Below are 18,498 nucleotides of genomic sequence, written 5' to 3' on the forward strand. Positions count from 1 at the left end.
CAACAAGGGCACACTGCTGACTCGTATCCAGCTTCTCATCCACTGTAATCCCCAGGTCCTTTTCTGCAGAACTGCTGTTTAGCCAGCCAGTCCCCAGCCTGTAGCGGTGCATGGGATTCTTTTGTCCTCAGTGCATGACTCTGCAGTTGTCCTTGTTGAACCTCATTAGATTTCTTTTGGCCCAATCTTCTAATTTGTCTAGGTCACTCTGGACCCTATCCCTACCCTCCAGCATATCTACCTCTCTCCCCAGCTTAGTGTCATCCACAAACTTGCTCAGGGTGCAACCCATCCCATCATCCAGATCATTTATAAAGATGTTGAACAAAACTGGCCCCAGGACCGACCCCTGGAGCACTCCGCTTGATACCGGCTGCCAACTAGACATGGAGCCATTGATCACTACCCGTGGAGCCCCACAATCTAGCCAGCTTTCTATCCACCTTGGAACGAGCACATAACACCTTGGCAGACTTTTATGTGTGTGGTGCAAGAATAAGGCAGTGTTACCCTGAACACTGCATTCCATTACGGTGCATTAATCATATTTGACTGTTGCTCTCTTCAAAAGGATATTAGGGGGAAAAACTTTCCAAAAACATAATCTTACCGTGGCAAACACTCCCACCATTCCCTTCCTGTGGAGATGTTAGTCTCACAGAGTATGACTTTCTGCATCTTTGCCCCATATGTGACAATGATGTGTCTGCTCTCTGGGACATTATGTGTATGCCGCAGGGAAAAGCAGCCCAAAAACGCATATCGGGCTCAGAGGAGGAGTCTGCTTCACTGCACACTGATTTTGTTTCAAAGGCAACAGAGTCCTGGGTACTTTGCAGCAAGCATGCGGGCTGCCTGGAATTTTGTGGCATTAAAATTAAGAAGATGATTTGCTTTGCTTTAAAGCACTGCTGTAGAATCACTTCTGTCATTCGGAACTCGCATTTCAGTAAGGCTTGTAGCAATAATTTATGCCATTGCCAAAGCTCAGTTGCTAATTCGCAGAACACTGCTTCCAGCTGTCAGGAAAAGTGGCTGGCGTAAACCTTGTGTATCAGTCACACTTTCGGTTTCCCTAGCAAATCTACAAGTAGTGTAACATTCAGCTGGCAATTATCGGTCCTGCAAACACTGGGGCTAGGACTTTGAACGAGGACTTAGGAGCCCTGGGTTCTGTGCCTAGCTCTGACCTATTGTGTGAGCTAGGGCAAGTCATTTGACCCCTCTGCTCAGTACAGACCCTTGGACTGTTTGGGGCAGGGACTCTCTCTTATTGTAGAGGCTGCTCTAACTTTCAACAATAGATAATGGTCCCCAAATGCTACCTTCCCTCTAAGGTGTGCACCTGTGCGGCAGCACAGGAGGGCACCTTTGCACTGCACGCGGGGGCCGGGGGTGAGTTGATGGAGGAGCTTGGGGCATGGGGGGCTGTGGTGATTTCCCCGGCTGCTGCACGGCAAGGAGAAACGCCTTTCCTTCCCAGCCCCAGAGCTGCTGTGGTGTGGAGAGGCTGCAGGAAAGAGGGTTGGGGGGAGGCAGTCTGCACCTCAAACCCCTCACCCCCAGGCCCACCCCACAGACTGCACCCCCAACCAGAACCCTCACCCCTCTCACTGCAACCCTCTGCCCCAGCCCTGAGTAGGGTGACCAGACAGCAAGTGTGAAAATCGGGACAGGGGTTGGGGGTTAATAGGAGCCTATATAAGAAAAAGACCCAAAAATTGGGACTGTCCCTATAAAATTGGGACATTTGGTCACCCTAGCCCTGAGCCCCCTTCTACACCCGAACCACTCAGCCCCACCCCCGCCACTGATCACCTCCACATTGGTGCACGTAACAAAATTCATTGGATAGGAAAAATTAGAGGGAACGTTGTCCAAACGGCTGCTCCTCTGGCCACAATCACTAAAGCTTAGCATGCTCTGCCCCATCAAACCCACAGGGGACCACAGAATGCCCCCTCTACCGGGGGGAGGGATAAGTGACTGCATTAAGGTAGCTATAACCCCATGCTGTAGCTCCACAAAGGAGATTTATGAGAAGCCACGGAACTGGCCTAATAACCTGATCTTTATGGAGAGTTCATATTGTGAGTTTGTAAAACGCATTCTTTCGAAATTATTCATTTATTTTGTATGGGATTTTTTTGACAGATCAGTCTGGAGAATAGCCTCATTGAGTTCTAGCCATCTGTAAAGTTTCAGCATTGATGTTACTATGTCACTAAAAGCCTCCTTGCAGAGGAAAAGGTGTATTTGTATCACCTTTGCCGACCTGAAATGGGTGAATGGACTTTCATCAAACTTCCCCTCTCACCAAATTAGCTGAGACTAAGGCCTGGTCTACTAAAAAAGAATTAGGTTGACCCAGCTATATTGCTAAGGCGTGTGAAAAATCCACTCTCCTGAGCAACACAGTTAAGCCGACCTAACCCGGTGTAGACAGCGCTAGGTTGACAGAAGAATTCTTCCATCACCTAGCTACTCACCTCTCAGGGAGGTGGAGTACCTACTTCAGCGGGAGAACCCCTCCCATCAGCCTCAGTAGTGTCTACACGGAGGCATGGCAGTGGTGTAGCTGTAGTGTTTCATGTGTAGACAAACCCTAAATTTGAAAAGATAAAACTGAAAAGGAGTTTTTTAGAAAGTTACGAGCATGTGAAAAAGGGATTACAAGGGAAGCCTGCAGCTAACTTTAATTTCAGTTTTCAGAGTAGCAGCCGTGTGAGTCTGTATTCACAAAAAGAAAAGGAGGACTTGTGGCACCTTAGAGACTAAACAATTTATTTGAGCATAAGCTTTCGTGAGCTGATGAAGTGAGCTGTAGCTCACGAAAGCTTATGCTCAAATAAATTGGTTAGTCTCTAAGGTGCCACAAGTCCTCCTTTTCTTTTTAATTTCAGTGTTTGCTACCAGGAAGTGCTGTAATAAGCAAATGCTATACAGTATTATGTATGTGTAATACCATGCCTACAGTTACACACACACACACACACACACACTGCGTTGTAGTGTGATATATTTGTAATTAGGCAAAGCACTTGGCTCATTACCTGGTTGTGTCATAATGATGTTTTCAATGACAGCTATAAATAGCCATCTAAGAAAGAGAAATACAGATTTGTCAATTGCATAAATTACAGCAGCAAACTCTACTATATGATTAATATGTTATTACTAATCCCTGTATATATTACACTGTACTGAGATGTTACTGCATATTTAGTCTATTATTATATATGTGCATTACACACATCACACAACGTAATTAGGCTATAGAATTAAGCAATTTCATATTTTTATTAAATGATTCTCTTGTGGTGATATAAAAAACAATGCAATGGGTTTTTTGTTTGTTTTTTGCATATGAGAGAAGAGAATAAATAAATGAATAAAAAAGAATACCATTTTGTATGTGTCATAAGTCCAAACCCCCCCTCACCCTCCATCCCAAAAAAACCCACCTGGGATCAATAAATTAAAAAGTCTATCTTTATTAAACTGCTATGTGGAAAATTATATGTGTTCTTAAGGCCTCAGTTACCAGGAGACCGCTCCATGGATTTTCTGTAGAATTTACTCAAGGGAAAGAAGTCCTGAAGGCATCAAAACCGTGAATGTTTTGCCTGTTTCATATTCATACTTTCTCCCCTTGTGTGTGACTGATTTATTCTGCTCTATGCCCCCAGGGTGCGCATTGTCCAAAGAAAAGGCTACCAAAAAATAAAGGAATTCCCTTTTTGCTTTTTTTTTTTTAAAAAAGGCAGCAGAGTTGAGGAGGAGAGGAGGGAAATGAACTAATTCCTTTAAATGTCACACAATATGTCATGCATCTGGGAGTCTCGAGTATGATTTCACACTATGGTGTTCCCTAGCAAAGTATGCTTACCATATAAATAACTCTAAGATGGTACAAGACACTCTCCCTGAAAAAAAGACCCAGTTCAAGAAAACCACACCATGCTGTGAAATGTGATCTTTTCTGGTTGCATAATCATTAGCATATGTGAGGCTTACTTGTCATATACTTTTAGTATTTACAAAGTGCCATAACTAGTATTGTGCTGCTGTGCAAACATGGACCTGTGGGGAGCTTAGGTTCTTTTCGAGACCTGTTTTGCCTTAAAGCATTGTTGGCTATTTTCAGTGACTTCTTAGCGCTGTGGTTTGCATCTGTGATGAAACAATGGAAGCATAAATTAGTTTGACAATGTCAGCAAAACAGGCTATAGAGAGTGGGCTTTCTATGCAGAACACAATGTCCAGAATTAGAGAAAAGCATATGTCAAGGCAGAAAGTTACAAGCAAATATCTTTCAGCAGGAGAAACAATTCCCATACAGGAGCAGTGAATCAGGGCTGTGTTCCAACTCCATACAGGTGTTGAGGAGGGGTTCATTCAGAGCTGCAGTAAGAGGGATCTTTATGGTAGGTCAAGGCTATTGTTAAGAGCCCCTGACAGATGAGAGCAGACCCTTCTCTCATCACAATAGCTGCTCACACTGAGCAAGGCTCATTAAATATTCAGTTCCAGCCTCAAGCAGCTCATTAAGTCAGCAATGAGCAGTGACGCGGATGTTGGAAAACCCTGCCTCAGTTAACATCACCATGCAGAAGCTTCTTGCATCTCTTGATTCTCATCTGCTCAGTGCCTTCTCTATGATGACCAGCTTGTGCTCTCTGCTTTGCATTAAATACAGGTAAAAACATCCAGGTGGATTTAAGACCTCCTTGCAGGGTTTCTAGCATTTGACTTGTCGTCTTGGGCCTTTTCAGAGACAGCTTTTGGGGCCCAAACTAAGCATCTATTGGATTTTCTATACCAGCAGCTGCGATTCAGTGTTAGCCGGAGGATATGAAGAGGATTGTACAGGTTTAGGGCTTATAGAAATAAAGTTTGTTACTGTTGAAACTGTAACTTTCATAACAGCAATGGGGTATCATGCAGCCGTTACATATTTTGTGTTAGATACTGCCCACTGTTACACAGCATAAAGTTTTACAGTCTGTGCATATTCCCTTGAAACATTTTACCCTAGTTTTGATTTGAGAACTGATCCATAGGACTGTGTATGATCCATAGGACTGTGTATGTTTCTTTCTGAATTGTGTATTTGAAATCTAGAATATTTCAAATAGTAAACTTTTGGCACTTAATTTAATGTGAACTAATACTTAGCAATAGTATGCTCCTAAAAGGGGGTGGGGGCGGTGGTTAGGTATCAGTGAATTAAAGTCATACTGAAAGCACAAATAGAATTACATACAGCTTACATGTGTTTTCACTAACAAGCATTTAAAGCTGTAACATCCGATGAAGTGAGCTGTAGCTCACGAAAGCTTATGCTCAAATAAATTTGTTAGTCTCTAAGGTGCCACAAGTACTCCTTTTCTTTATCTGACAGTATGTAACTAGAAATGGAAAGGCAGAACATGTGCAAAAGTTCTTCACTGCATTTTTATATGCTATTTTTCATAGCACTTAACTTTTTCTGTTCCTTTAACAGAAAGTGTTTTCAGACAGCTCATTTCTACGTGGAAGACAGCAGCTCACCTCGAGTGGTCCCTAATGAGAGTATTCCCATTATACCTATCCCAGGTAAGGCAGGCCAAGCCTCCAGTTAATCACTGAATGAATTCACACTTTTGATGGACAGGTTCTAGTTTAATTATGTGGATGCAACAGAGTTGTGTTTGTGACAAGATTGCAATTTTCCTTTTAAGTCTTTACAGAAGTTTGCAATGTCCATGCTGGTTCATGAAAATTAACTTGCTTTGCAGTTTGACTTTCACCATGAAAATATTGTGCATTCATCAGATAATTCACCCAAATGGTTTCAACTAAAAGTTCCAGAATAACTTTTTTAAATGTCAAAAACAAAAGTGATGTCTTTTAAAAATAGAAGTGCAGGGCATCCAGTCTAGAACTGAATACAGCTTCAGGTCCAATTATGGAGTCTGGCATAAGCAACTCCACTGGCTTTAGCTCAGGATGGTAGGACTGCTCTCATTTACACCAGGTGCAGATTTGGCCTTCACTGTTATAAGGGAAGGGAAGGGGAATTGCATATATGTAGGTTTCAGAGTAACAGCCGTGTTAGTCTGTATTCGCAAAAAGAAAAGGAGTACTTGTGGCACCTTAGAGACTAACCAATTTATTAGAGCATAAGCTTTCGTGAGCAGCTCATGAAAGCTTATGCTCTAATAAATTGGTTAGTCTCTAAGATGCCACAAGTACTCCTTTTCTTTTTGCATATATGTAAAGCACCAAAAGTATCAGCCGTTTGTTATAGTTGTAATATTCAAGATACCAAAGGCCAAATTCTTCTCCCAGTTACACTGAAGTGGAGCTGAGAGCAGATATTGGCTCCGGGTCATTTTCTTGGGGTATTTCCAGGTATCATCGTTCGCACAGAATTCTTTACCCCTTCAGTGACGATGACAAGGAAACTTTAAAGTTTCATGATGTTGGAATGGACTTTGCAGTTGCTACCTTGTTTGGTATTATTCAGTCTCATTTACAGAACTAAAATATACAACATGTTATAGTGACATTAGTTTCACAAAGGATTGTCTGTTTGTTGTGACATGATGACGTATCTTTCCGTTGTTTCCTTCTCATTTTCTGTCGTGGTTTGGCAGCTCTAGGATTCTGACTGCATCTATTACATGAATCTTAACTAAAACTTTCAAAGATGCCTGAGGCACACTAGGACAAGATACACTGGAGAAATACACTCACTGGAAAGGGGAAAGCATCAGCAGTCTCTCTAATGGGGATAATAGCATTGCCCTACCTCACAGGCATGCTGCGCAGATAAATATATTAAAGATTGTGGGGCTGAGGTAATGGGAATATATGAGTACATCAGAACAATCCTATTGGATCAGATGAATGGTCCATATAGCTCAGTATCCTGTCTTCTGACAGTGGCCAGTGACAGATGCTTCAGAGGGAATGACCAGAACAGGGCAATTTGTCGAGTGATCCATTCCCAGTCATCCAGTCCCAGCTTCTAGCAGTCAGAGGTTTAGGGACACCCAGAGCAAGAGGTTGTATCCCTGACCATCTTGGCTAGTCCTTGATAGACCTATCCACCAGGAACTTATCTAATTCTTTTTTAAACCCCATTATAGTTTTGGCCTTCACAACATCCCCTAGCAATAAGTTTCACAGGTTGACGGTACCTAGTGTGAAGAACTACTTCCTTATGTTTGTTTTAAACTTGCTGTCTATTCATTATATTGGATGACCCCTAGTTTGTTATGTAAAGGAGTAAATAACATTTCCTTATTCACTTTCTCTATCCCATTCATGATTTTATAGACCTCTATCATGTCCCCCCTCAGTTGTCTCTTTTCTAAGCTGAACAGTTCCAGTCTTTTTAATCTCTCTTCATACGGACGCTGTTCCGTGTTCCTAATAATTTTTGCTGCCCTTCTCTGTACCTTTTCCAATTCTAAGTACATGAAATAGTAGAATTGTCTCTAATATTTTCTTGGTCTAATATTTAATAACTGTGGTAGAGGAAACATTTGAAGACAAGACCTTGTTGAAATTCTCCCATGTTCTTTAGGGATCCCCTGGCTAAAGAACCAGAGTCCTGACAAGCTCCAAACACAGAGACATTTGCACACTGGCCCAGGGACAGTACAGATTCTAAAGCCCCAGTTGAAGAGAGAGAGACACATTCCTCTCATCCAGTACTTGTTCTCTGCTAGGAAAAGCCCTGGGACTGTTCACTTCTGCCAGCTAGTTCTGTTCTGCAGTGTTTCTAACCTGTCTCCTCCTTCACTGGCTTTGCTCAGCAGAGTCCCTGAGACTGGCTGGGCAGCCAAGCTGATGTGGAGGAGATGGAAATCCGGGGCTGCACAAGGGGAGAGTTGAATAAGGCTGTGAGGGGATATGTGGAGAAGGGGAAATGGGGTGCAGGCAGGAGAAGGGGAGCTAGGGGCAGGAAGGAGGACAAGAAGGGCTTGGCACTGCTGCCTTGGCTCCTTGGTGCACCAGGCAGCATCACTGTGGGGTGGGAGTATTGGTGGGTGTGAAAGGCATGGAGAGTGAGCTGGGATATGGCGGGCCAGTGGGGCTTTGCAGGGGCATCAGGTGGTCAGCATAATTTTGGGGTGATGGTCGGGTTGAGAGGGGAGGTGTCAGAATCTGGGATGACTGAGAGTTGGGGGCAGGGTGCTGAGGAAAGCGGGGCCCAGCATGTATAGTTAGATATTGCTCAGACTTGAACAGTGGGGTCCTGGCTCATGACTAGGGCTCCTTGGCACGGTGGTAATACAAATAATAACACTGGTTAATGAAGCCATCTCTGTATATGGACTGTGCCATCATTAGACCACTTGGGAGTGGCTTCATCGTCACGGAGCAGCATGGAAGGCTGACATCCTGACACACCGAAAACCAACCCTTTCCTTCGCCAGCTGGGATGGCCCATTGTAAAAAAAAATCAATTGTGAAAAGACCCTTGAGCTCCATTAAAGCCACCAGAGCCTCAAAGAGGGGAGACACCTGAACACTTGATTTGTGGTGGATTTTTCTCCCAATGTCCGTCCCGATCTGCTGATGATTTTCTTCATCAAATACATTCATATAAAGAGAGCTTGCTAAATTTGGTGAAGAATGGTATCTCCGCTGATGTGGGGGGATATCTCAGTGAATATGTTCAACCCACAGGTGTACTAGGTATAATAATATTAATAACTAGCGCTTTATATAGTGGCTTCCACCTGAGGAACTTTAAGCACTTTATGCATGTGAATTAATTAATCCTTGCAACACCTCGATGAAGAAGGGGGCAGCAAGCCTATTTTACAGGGTAAACTGAGGCACATAGTCGTTCTAGGTCAGATTTGAAGAGATAATTAGGCATATGAAGATGCGGATAGGTGCCTAAATAATTGAAAATCTGTCCACAGGTGACCTGTCTAATGTGACGTAGCAAGTCAGTAGCTGAGCTGGGAATAGAGCTCAGGAATGCTAAACCCTGTGCACTAACCACTAGACTCCATTTCCTCCAGCAGGAAAATAGATATGTAGCATGAAAATGGCTACTTAGTCCACTGGGATGGTCCAGACCTCATCTAAACACTTCCACAGTAATAGAAAAGACCTGCTCCCACCTCTCCCAGTCTACCTGCTAACAGGGGCCATTTCTCTTCTGATATCAGTTACAGCTCCCACATAGCCGTCCCACTAAAATGCTTTAAAAAGGTTGAACAGCAAAATCCTCCTGTGATTCACCCATAATTCTGATGAAAAGATGCTGCTTTTGAACTTTTTCTGCTAGGAACTGGCAGAGAGCGTGAGAAAATCTTACTTGCCATATTGATCCTGGAAGTAAAATATAAGTGGCATTTTCACAAAAGTGAGTTCTGCAAAGTAACCTTATTAGCTTCTGATACCCAAGGCATATTTAACAATATCCCCATGGAGCTATGCATCTATTTCCTTGGATTTAGTGGACCAAATTCCACTCTCAGTTGCACATACAGAGCTCAATTGAAAGCAATTTAGCTCAATGTGTCTGAAAATGTGTAACAGCTTTGCCAAGACTGACTGTTTCCTCTGCTCTCAGAGCTCTAAAATCACTGGCAACCTCTTAATATACCATCGGTAGCTTCTATCATAAGAATAGAGCTTTGCAGGTCCACAAGCAGAAAAATCATCTAACAGAGGAGTGACTTTACCCATTTTCTGCCTCACTTCCCTCTGATGAAATTTACTTAATTATTGAGCATGAAACCGCCTAACCCATAGGCATCCTCTTATCTATGCAAATTTTGCCCTGAAATGTAAAGCCCTTATCATAATTCATAATTATCTGTACTGCTTGATCTAGAGAAACATAGGATAAAGGAGAGATCATTAACTGAGTCACCCTCTGGCTATTACAAGTGATGTCTGAATCTAAACTCAGCATGAGTCTGATTTAGGATCTGCCCCCAAGGGTGTAATGTACCTATAATTGAATGGCAGATTTCTTAAACACACCTGCCACCTTGCTAATTTTTTTGTCATCATTTCCTCAATCAGTGAATTTTGGATCATGTCGTCTTTCCTTGGAGCTCTTTGTTACAAACATCTAGTCATGGCAAGACCTCATGGTAAATGTTTCCTGTTTCCATTCCTTTTCCTGTTTTTCAAGTGGGTCGGCATCTGCTGCAAGTTGCTGATGGCATTTCTGTGCTTGTCCTCTTGTGGTATGGCCCAACAACTAACAGGAACAGCTAATCCTCTAAAGGCAGGTTTTGCCTAGAATTCGCAGTCATGATTGCAAACCACGCAAAACCTGCTCTGGAATAACACTTCTGTAGTCAAAAGGCAGGCCCACAAGATCTGAGTCAGTAAAGCAAAACAAAGGTATCATTGATGTAACATGCAAGTGACAGCAGCCAGTGGAGCTTCATGGTAGGCACTTCTTCCATTTCTATCACACCCTCTTCTTCCTTGATCAAGTAGTTCATAGCTTTTTCTCCCCGTGTAGTGAGCTGTTCTTCTGGGGCTTCTATTGACTTGTATGATCTCCTGATGAGGCCCCAGGAGTTTAAGAATTCCTATCCTGGAAATAGGAGTTTTGTCATTGGCCTCAGTAGGACCTAGGATCAAGCCTTTAGTTTCTGAGCTCAGTACAGAAACCCCTGAAGGATTAGTAAAATACATGCTTAGCTCTATGGCCAAATTTAAGAGACTATAACTACCTGACCAATTTTACCATAGTCCAAATTACCATAATGACTGGCAGATTGAGGCTGTTAGTTAACCTAAAACTATTAAGCCAGATGTTCTTCAAAGTTTCTGGTCTGAGTAGGAATGTCTCAGTTGTGATGCCAGTCACTTTGTATCCCATATTGAATTTACGGGGCAGGGTTTAAGAAATCCAGTTTAAGAAATCCATTAGTGATAACATCAATGTTCTCAGGCCTCAGACTATACTGATATTTGCTAATCAGGTGTTTTCTGGTTAATTCTTTGCCTTTGATTGCATCAGAGTTTTTTCAATGGGTGATAGAGTTCATAAATAACATAATCGATTTTTAAGTCATCAGTAGATATGGTTCTGATGTAAACATGCTGCTTCTTCAAGTATGTATCCGTTTGAACCCCACAGGAGGTGCACATGTGCCTCAGGTACACAAGACCAGAGATTTCTTGAGTAGCAAGGACTGTCAGGGCTGTGCGTGTGTCCTGTGCCTCCACGTTTCTTCCTGTGTGAGGGCAAAGCGGTAATGGGTTTCTTCCCACCCATGACAGTGAGACGGAATCTGGTGAGTGTCCAGCCTGCTCGTGGTTAGCTTCAGCTAAACCTTCTGAATTTCTTCAAAACTCCTTTGATGACCTTCATCTGCAATTGCGGTGACCCTGTCAACCCATTTTGACTGATGGTTAGAACTCTCGCCCCATACAAACTGTCTCTGTATCAAGGCCCCCTAACATGGTGGCTTCAAACCCTGCCCATCCTCTTATGGACTGGTCCCCTTAAAAGATGGAGCTAGCAGGTGCCTCTTCTGTTCCGGGGAAGTGCACATTCCTAGCAGATGCTTGGAGAGCTTTTCGTTTTCTGCTGTGTAAGTCACAAGATGTAAGGCTTAAATTACACCTTCTGGAACAATCTGTGAAGGTGTCATCAGCCTATGAGGAGACAAGGTCCAAGATCCTGCCAGTGGACAAGCCAGTGTCATCCAGCAAAGTTTGGCACCAGCAGAGATTGTGCTGAGCATAGAATCAGAGACATAATAAAGGAAAGTCAGCAGATGGCCAAGAGAGCACTGCAACAGACACCTCCGACACCGTGGCAAGAGCTGTGGCCATCACAGTGACAATCCACAGAACATTATGGCACCAAACATCAGGTACGGGCCACAATTGAGGATCTTTTGTTCTTGCTGAAGAGCTCCGTGCCCTGGCAGACAGATAGTGCTCTGCACATGTTTAAAGATTCTAAAGCCTCCTTACCACAAACCGTCCTGGCCCTAGTCTCAGTCAAGGCTGTGGATTCCATCCTCCCAACACAAGCATCCTGACTACCAGACCAAGAACAGACTGAAGTATGGCAGAAGATGCCAGCCTGCCTCCTACTTCACAATGCACCCTGCTCCCACGGTATGCGAGCAAATTTGACGGTATGATTGTGAGACGCATCAGATCCACTCAAGTTTGCACTACGTTCAAAAGCCACCTTGCCTCATTCCACCTGCAAACACAAGGATGTGATTTCAGGTTATCCAGGTGCTGAGAGCCTTCAGACTAGCCTGCACAGGGTTCCTATCTGTTCTGCGGAACTCTGTGGTGCAAATCCTGACAGACAACACATCAGTGATGCATTCTATAACAAACACCTGCTCATCACCTCCTTCCCAGGAGGCCATCCGGTTCTAGAAGTGGTAACATCAACATGGGATAACCCCACTGGCTCTGCATCTCCCTGAGGTCAGCAATGACCCAGCAGAGTTCTTAAGCAGGCACACAGTGACCAACCACAAGTGGTCACTGAAGGAGCATATCATAGACTTCCTATTACATCTATGGGAACTCCATGATAGACTTTTTCATCATAAAGGACAATACCAAATGCATGAACTTTTGTTCCAGAGGAGGTGTGAGTCTGGGCTTGTTGCCAGACACCTTTCTTCTCTGGTGATCTCAAGGACTCCTGTATGCCTTCCCACCAATTTCTTTGATCCCGAGGATTGTGTCCAAGATCAGGAGGGCTTAGAGTACAGTCATCCTGGTAGCCAAAAATATCTCAACCGATAAGAGGCTATCATAATGCTACAGATGTCCATGAGACCTACAGGCCTGCCCAGACATAATATCTCAGAACCAAGGTTAGACCTTGCACCCAAGCCTGCGGTGGTTGTACATGATGGTTTGGATGTTGGCTGATTGAGCAGCACTGAGAGAGCCTGCTCCTTTCGTGTCCAAAACATTCTCATACTAAGCAGGAATCTGTCCTCCAGGAACATTTTCTCCTCACAATGGAAATTATTTTCCATATGGGCAGTCCAAAACAATCTGGACCAGTGGAGGCACCAATTCCAAAGATGATCTAGGAACAGGCGGGACTGTCATTCAGTTCTCTCATAAGTCAACTTGGTGGCAATATTGATGTATCACTCTTGGTATGGTTGTATTTGATCTTCTCACACTCAACAGTATCTAAATTCCTTGTAGGCCTCCTTCATACTTAACTTACAATTATAGACCCAGTTCCCTCATGGGACCTCAGTGCTGTCTTCCTGAAGCTCTTGGGTTTTTCCCTTTGAATTACTATCAGAATGCTCCATTAAATGCTCTTTCTGCTGGCTCACAGAGTCAGCAAACTCTCCATGTCCTCTTAAATGCTCTTATGGCAGGACCTCCTTACGCAGTCTTTCATAGGGACACCCCCCCCCCAAGTTCAACCCTGAAGTGGCCTTGGACTTTCACCTAAAATAATAAGTTACCTTGACAGTCTTCTTCCCAAGGCCACACTCGACACTGAGAGAGAAGGAAGTCACGACCTAGGATATATCCCAAGCTCTACGCACATTACCATAGTAGGACCAAGCCACTTTGCTTTCTCTCTGGCCATTTCTGACTCATCCAAAGGTTATGCCGTCTTGTCACAGAACTTCCAAGTGTATCACACACTGCATTTCCACCTGCTATCATCTCTGGCGGGTGAGCCTTTCCCTTTGAGCATCCAGGCATACTCCACCCGATCACAGGCTGCGTCTGTCACCAGCTTCAGCAGCCTGCCTATTTCTGAGTTGTGTCGAGCTGTAATGTGGAGTAACACACTGACTTTTGTGAAGCATTACGCTTGTGACATGGCTGCCAGGCCAAGGCACCAAGTTCACGAGAACAGTACTGCAACCACTGTTCAGCAGATACAGCTGGAACCCCTCCCTCCCATCATCCAGGGAGGACACTGCTTTCCAGGCACCTGCAGTGGGATTCACATTGCCACATGCTTGCATAAGAAAGCACGGTTACTTACCTTCAGTAACTGGTTCTTGGAGGCGTGGTAGTCAGTGTAGATCCTACAACCTAAATTCCCTCTAAGCTGCGTGGCCCTGCAGCAGCCTATTCAGCACCGCACAGGCACTCAGATGCGTCCCTCCTCCGGGCCCCAACCCAGCCCTGGCCCAGACCTGCTGCGGCTGTGGGAGAGGCGGCCTCGCCTGTGGCCCCAGCCCCGGAGCTGCTGCAACGGGAGGAGTCCTCTCTCCCCGCTGTAGCCCCGGAGCAGCCTGCACCCTAAACCCTTCATCCCTGGCCCCATCCCAGAGTCTGCACCATCAGCCGGAGCCCTCACCTCCCACCGAACCTCAAACCTCTCCCCCAGCCCTGTAAGCCCCTCCCACACTCCAAACCCCTTGGCCCCACCCCGCCACGTGAATTTTATTATGTGAACCAATATGGAGATGTGGCGCACATCACCTCCATATTGGTGCACATAACAAAATTCATTCCGCACATGCATGGGAAAAATTAGAGGGAACACTGCCTACGACCCATCCCACAAGCAGCAAAGTACAACACTGAAACTTGCAAAAAATGTCTTCCTTCTTGATTTACGTCCCTGGAACATATTTCAGGTAGAAATGAAAATGCAAATTTATTCTAGTAACGAGCAAAGTTCTGCATTTAAAAATACTTTGGTCGCATGTTCTGACACCATGACTTATGTTGAGTAATACCTTGCTAAACAAATAGTCCAACTGAAATCGATAGGATCGCTCTTGAAGTAAAGTGCCACTCAGTATAAGTAAGGGGATAAGAGTCTGGCCCTTCGTGTTTTAATATTACTTCCTCCATATTCATGCTGTAGCCACAATGAAAGAAAACTGCTTCACCTTTCTGTGATGTGTCTAAAAAGGATAGTCAGCTTGTTGTGCAAGAAATGCACTATCAAGTCCTTGGAGAGTGTGTATAACATTTATATGATGTTCAAGTAAGACTAATACATGTAAACACAGCTAGTAATAAACCTAAATGCTTTAAACAAATCCAAGAATGACTGTAGGCTGGGAAGAAAAATTCAGTACTTGCTTTCAAATATTAAGTCCCCAATACAGCATACACTTATGCATATGCTTAATTTTAAATGTCCAATTTCGATGTTTGTACAGTGCCTAGCACAATGGGGTCATAGTCCTAGCGGCTACAATAATACACATAATAAATAATAATGAGATCTGTCCCATGCTTATAAAGTTAATAAAATAATGCTTAATGTGTATGCTAATAGAAAGCTTACATGATTTCATTCTATTGAGCTGAAGTTAGTACAATGGATTCGGTTGCTCCTTTCTGCTTCAAAAGGAAAAGATCAGTTGGGTTGCTGTTTCATTTATAATTAATGAAGCCCTAATCTAAGATTTTACATGCAGTTTTAAAATTCAGATTTCATTATGACGTGTATAATTTTTGTAATTATCGTTGTCCTTCCTGTTTGTGATTGGCATATGGTTAATAGTGCTATATTAGATTAAATCTTTAAATAAGTGAGATTAATATAACTGCAGTACTGCATGTCTTATTTCACATATTCTGCTTTTCTTTTTATGCTTTTATTAGGCATTACTGCTGTATCAGAAATCTGCCCCAGTCTTCATTTGATTTGATTATAAAATGTAGATAATAGTTTTGCTGAAAGGTATTTTGTGCAATATTTCCAATATGCTGAAACATCAAGACCCTGAGTGTGAATATTTTCATCTTAGATCTTTTTTTGCTTCTTTCATTTTGAAAGACATTGTTTAAAAACCAATAATAATTAGTTAATGCTTACAATTTGAATAACATAAAAGTCAAAAAGTAATTGTGCCCCCTGATACGAGGCTCTCAAGAATTATAATTTATCTTAATAATTCTAAGGTCACTGACTTCAGCAGGGTGCCAACATTTAAAGGGTTTTCAGCATGTAGCTCAAACTCTGGGGATGACACCAGCTGTGTTGCCCTATTTTATTATTTATGCAGATATGATCTGTCTAGAAAATGTCCACTGGTAGTTTAGAAATATTATAGCCACTTCTGTGACTTTATTTTACCCAAAACAAGTTGCCTACTCTTTCTGGCTCTTTTTGTATTGCAAGAAAATATGATCTATCAGACAACTGCAGAATTCCGAGGGATATGCTAACACTTCTAATCCTCCTTATTTTAAAAGCTTTAACAAGTCAAGTCATTCTGTCGCTGAACTAAATGTACTGCACCCACGCATACGTACACGGCAACTAGACTTAAACATAAAACGAAAGTTTTAGAGACTATTCAGAGCCAGAATGCACAAATACTCAAAACTAGATAGTGCTGGCACTAAGATTGCACATGAAATGTCAACTCCCCTGTGTGTCCGCTTTACAGTACAGTTATCAGTTACAGGACCAGTCCCATTTCTAATATCGTTTTTTGCAGCCTTAGATGCAAATTCTTCCGTTCTTATACCTGTATTGTTAAAATGGTGCAAGGTATCTTTATAGACTTAGACCTTTTTATATAAGCTCTTGTCTGTCTGAGGGGTGAAATCTTGACTTTACGGAAGACAGTGGGGCCAGGATTTGACCCAAGGTGTGTAATTAACAATACATCAGCACCTATACACAGTTCTTTTCTACCAGCAGCATTTCCTGTGTTAGATGCAATTCAGACAGTGCAGTGGTTAACTGTGAAGCTATCTCAACTGCAAGTTACACAGCTAATTCAGCTGTGGTCTGTATATGTAAAAGCAAGTTTCCATTATTGCTCTGTGTCATGTACTTAATATGTAATATATTGTGTAAATTTAGTTTACCCCCTTTCCTATAACTGACTTTTAGGGACTCAGTTTTCTGACATACGCAGTGATACAAGATGCTACACATGTTAGATACAAGGCTAGGTATATCTTGCACTATCAGGAGTTCTTCTGCCCATCTCTCTTTGAAATTAAACATTGTGAAGCCCCCAGAGCATTTAACTAAAACCCGGGACTTAGTAAAACTATTGCTGGAATCACACCCAACGTTAGCATTATGGCCCTTCCAACAAACAAACAAACAAACAAAAATAAAGTATATAAGGCCCTCTCAGAGGAGATAGCATTGGGAACCAACTTTGTGATTAAGCAACATAGTGTAGGTTAAATAACAGCAGTGATTTGGGGGGGAGGGGCAGTGATTTATTCTATAAAGGTTTTTGAACTTGGTTTTTTCACAACAAGGTTTTTTCAGGTACAGAAGTTGCTGGTTGGAGAAAGTCTACACAGAGAAACCTTGCGGTGTAAGAGAAAGCAGCAACCGGTGGGAAACATTTAAAGTTTCCGGTTGTCCTGAGGTATTTTTCATTATTTAGGGAAAACACAATAGAAAGTGAAGGAGTACTTGTGGCACCTTAGAGACTAACCAATTTATTAGAGCATGAGCTTTCGTGAGCTACAGCTCACTTCATCAGATGCATCCGATGAAGTGAGCTGTAGCTCACGAAAATTTATGCTCAAGTAAATTGGTCAGTCTCTAAGGTGCCACAAGTACTCCTTTTCTTTTTGCGAATACAGACTAACACGGCTGTTACTCTGAAACCTGACAATAGAAAGTGAAACTGAGAGAGCACCTCACCGTATTGGAGCGTAGCTTAGCGATGTGCAGTTAACACCTATCCGTCCCTATGGAATGAGAAACGAGGAGGAAGGAGAATGAGAGGGACTTGAAGAAGGCAGTAGAACATGGAAGGGAAAGCAGATGAGAGGCAGAAGAGGGGACATCATGTGTCATCCCACCAAACTGGGCCACATGGCCCTACAATAACGTGATCAAAAAGAGGCTTTTATAGTGTTGAAATCTCTCTCAGGGCTGCAAGGAGAGTCCCCTAGAGAGGTGACTTTTTTCCCTGTTGTGAGGCTAGATGTTAAATCCAATTCCCACTACAAGACTGGTAGCGGAGGTGCCTCTTTCCAGTGTCTCAGTAAAACTCTTCTGTGTAAGATGAGAGCTATGAGGACACATTTTTAGGTTAGATGCTAGAGAGGCAGCATCACTGAGAGAGAAAAGAGGCGTTTCCGTGGTGTGAGAGCAAATGGTTACCTCCACTGGGAGACGTCACAAGGTGAGTCAGAAGGACACGTAACAGTGAAGCAAATGAGTGGCTATATCTCCAGAAGTTTGCTAGTTCTGTGACTTCGTGGCATTTGTCAAGTTTGGAAGACTGGAGAGCAAAATTGAATCTCTCAGTAACAAACAAAATCAATACAGTTTGGTGAACTACGATAAAGAGTATATCTGGCTTTTAAAAACAACACCAAAGAGACGGGAAGCACAGCTGACTTAGAAGGTCAATTCAAGATTATAACTGAAAAAAGAAAGCACTTGAAAACAGGGTTGAGGCCAGGGTGCTCCCTCTCATGAACAGTTCCTGATTTGGGTGCTGGACTTCTGGTTGGGACCATGAGAAGCACCAGAACTCCAACAAGAATCCTAACTAGAAACGAGGAGTGTCAGGCGTCACTTTGATTTTGACCTTCTGG

The 18,498-nt window shown here is 43.1% G+C and overlaps 1 protein-coding gene across 6 annotated transcripts in view; it reads left to right on the forward strand.

Annotated features, from left to right (window-relative positions):
- PTPRG (protein tyrosine phosphatase receptor type G) overlaps positions 1 to 18,498 on the forward strand; it is a 584,867-nt gene that overhangs the window by 518,939 nt on the left and 47,430 nt on the right. For all 6 annotated transcript variants that reach the window (XM_073350970.1, XM_073350965.1, XM_073350966.1 and 3 more), the window contains one exon: positions 5,507 to 5,598. In XM_073350970.1, coding sequence (XP_073207071.1) covers positions 5,507 to 5,598 — 92 coding nt within the window. The remainder of the gene's footprint in view (positions 1 to 5,506; positions 5,599 to 18,498) is intronic.

Source organism: Lepidochelys kempii, chromosome 7 (assembly GCF_965140265.1).
Source record: "Lepidochelys kempii isolate rLepKem1 chromosome 7, rLepKem1.hap2, whole genome shotgun sequence".
In the NCBI taxonomy this organism is placed as follows: Eukaryota; Metazoa; Chordata; order Testudines; family Cheloniidae; genus Lepidochelys; species Lepidochelys kempii.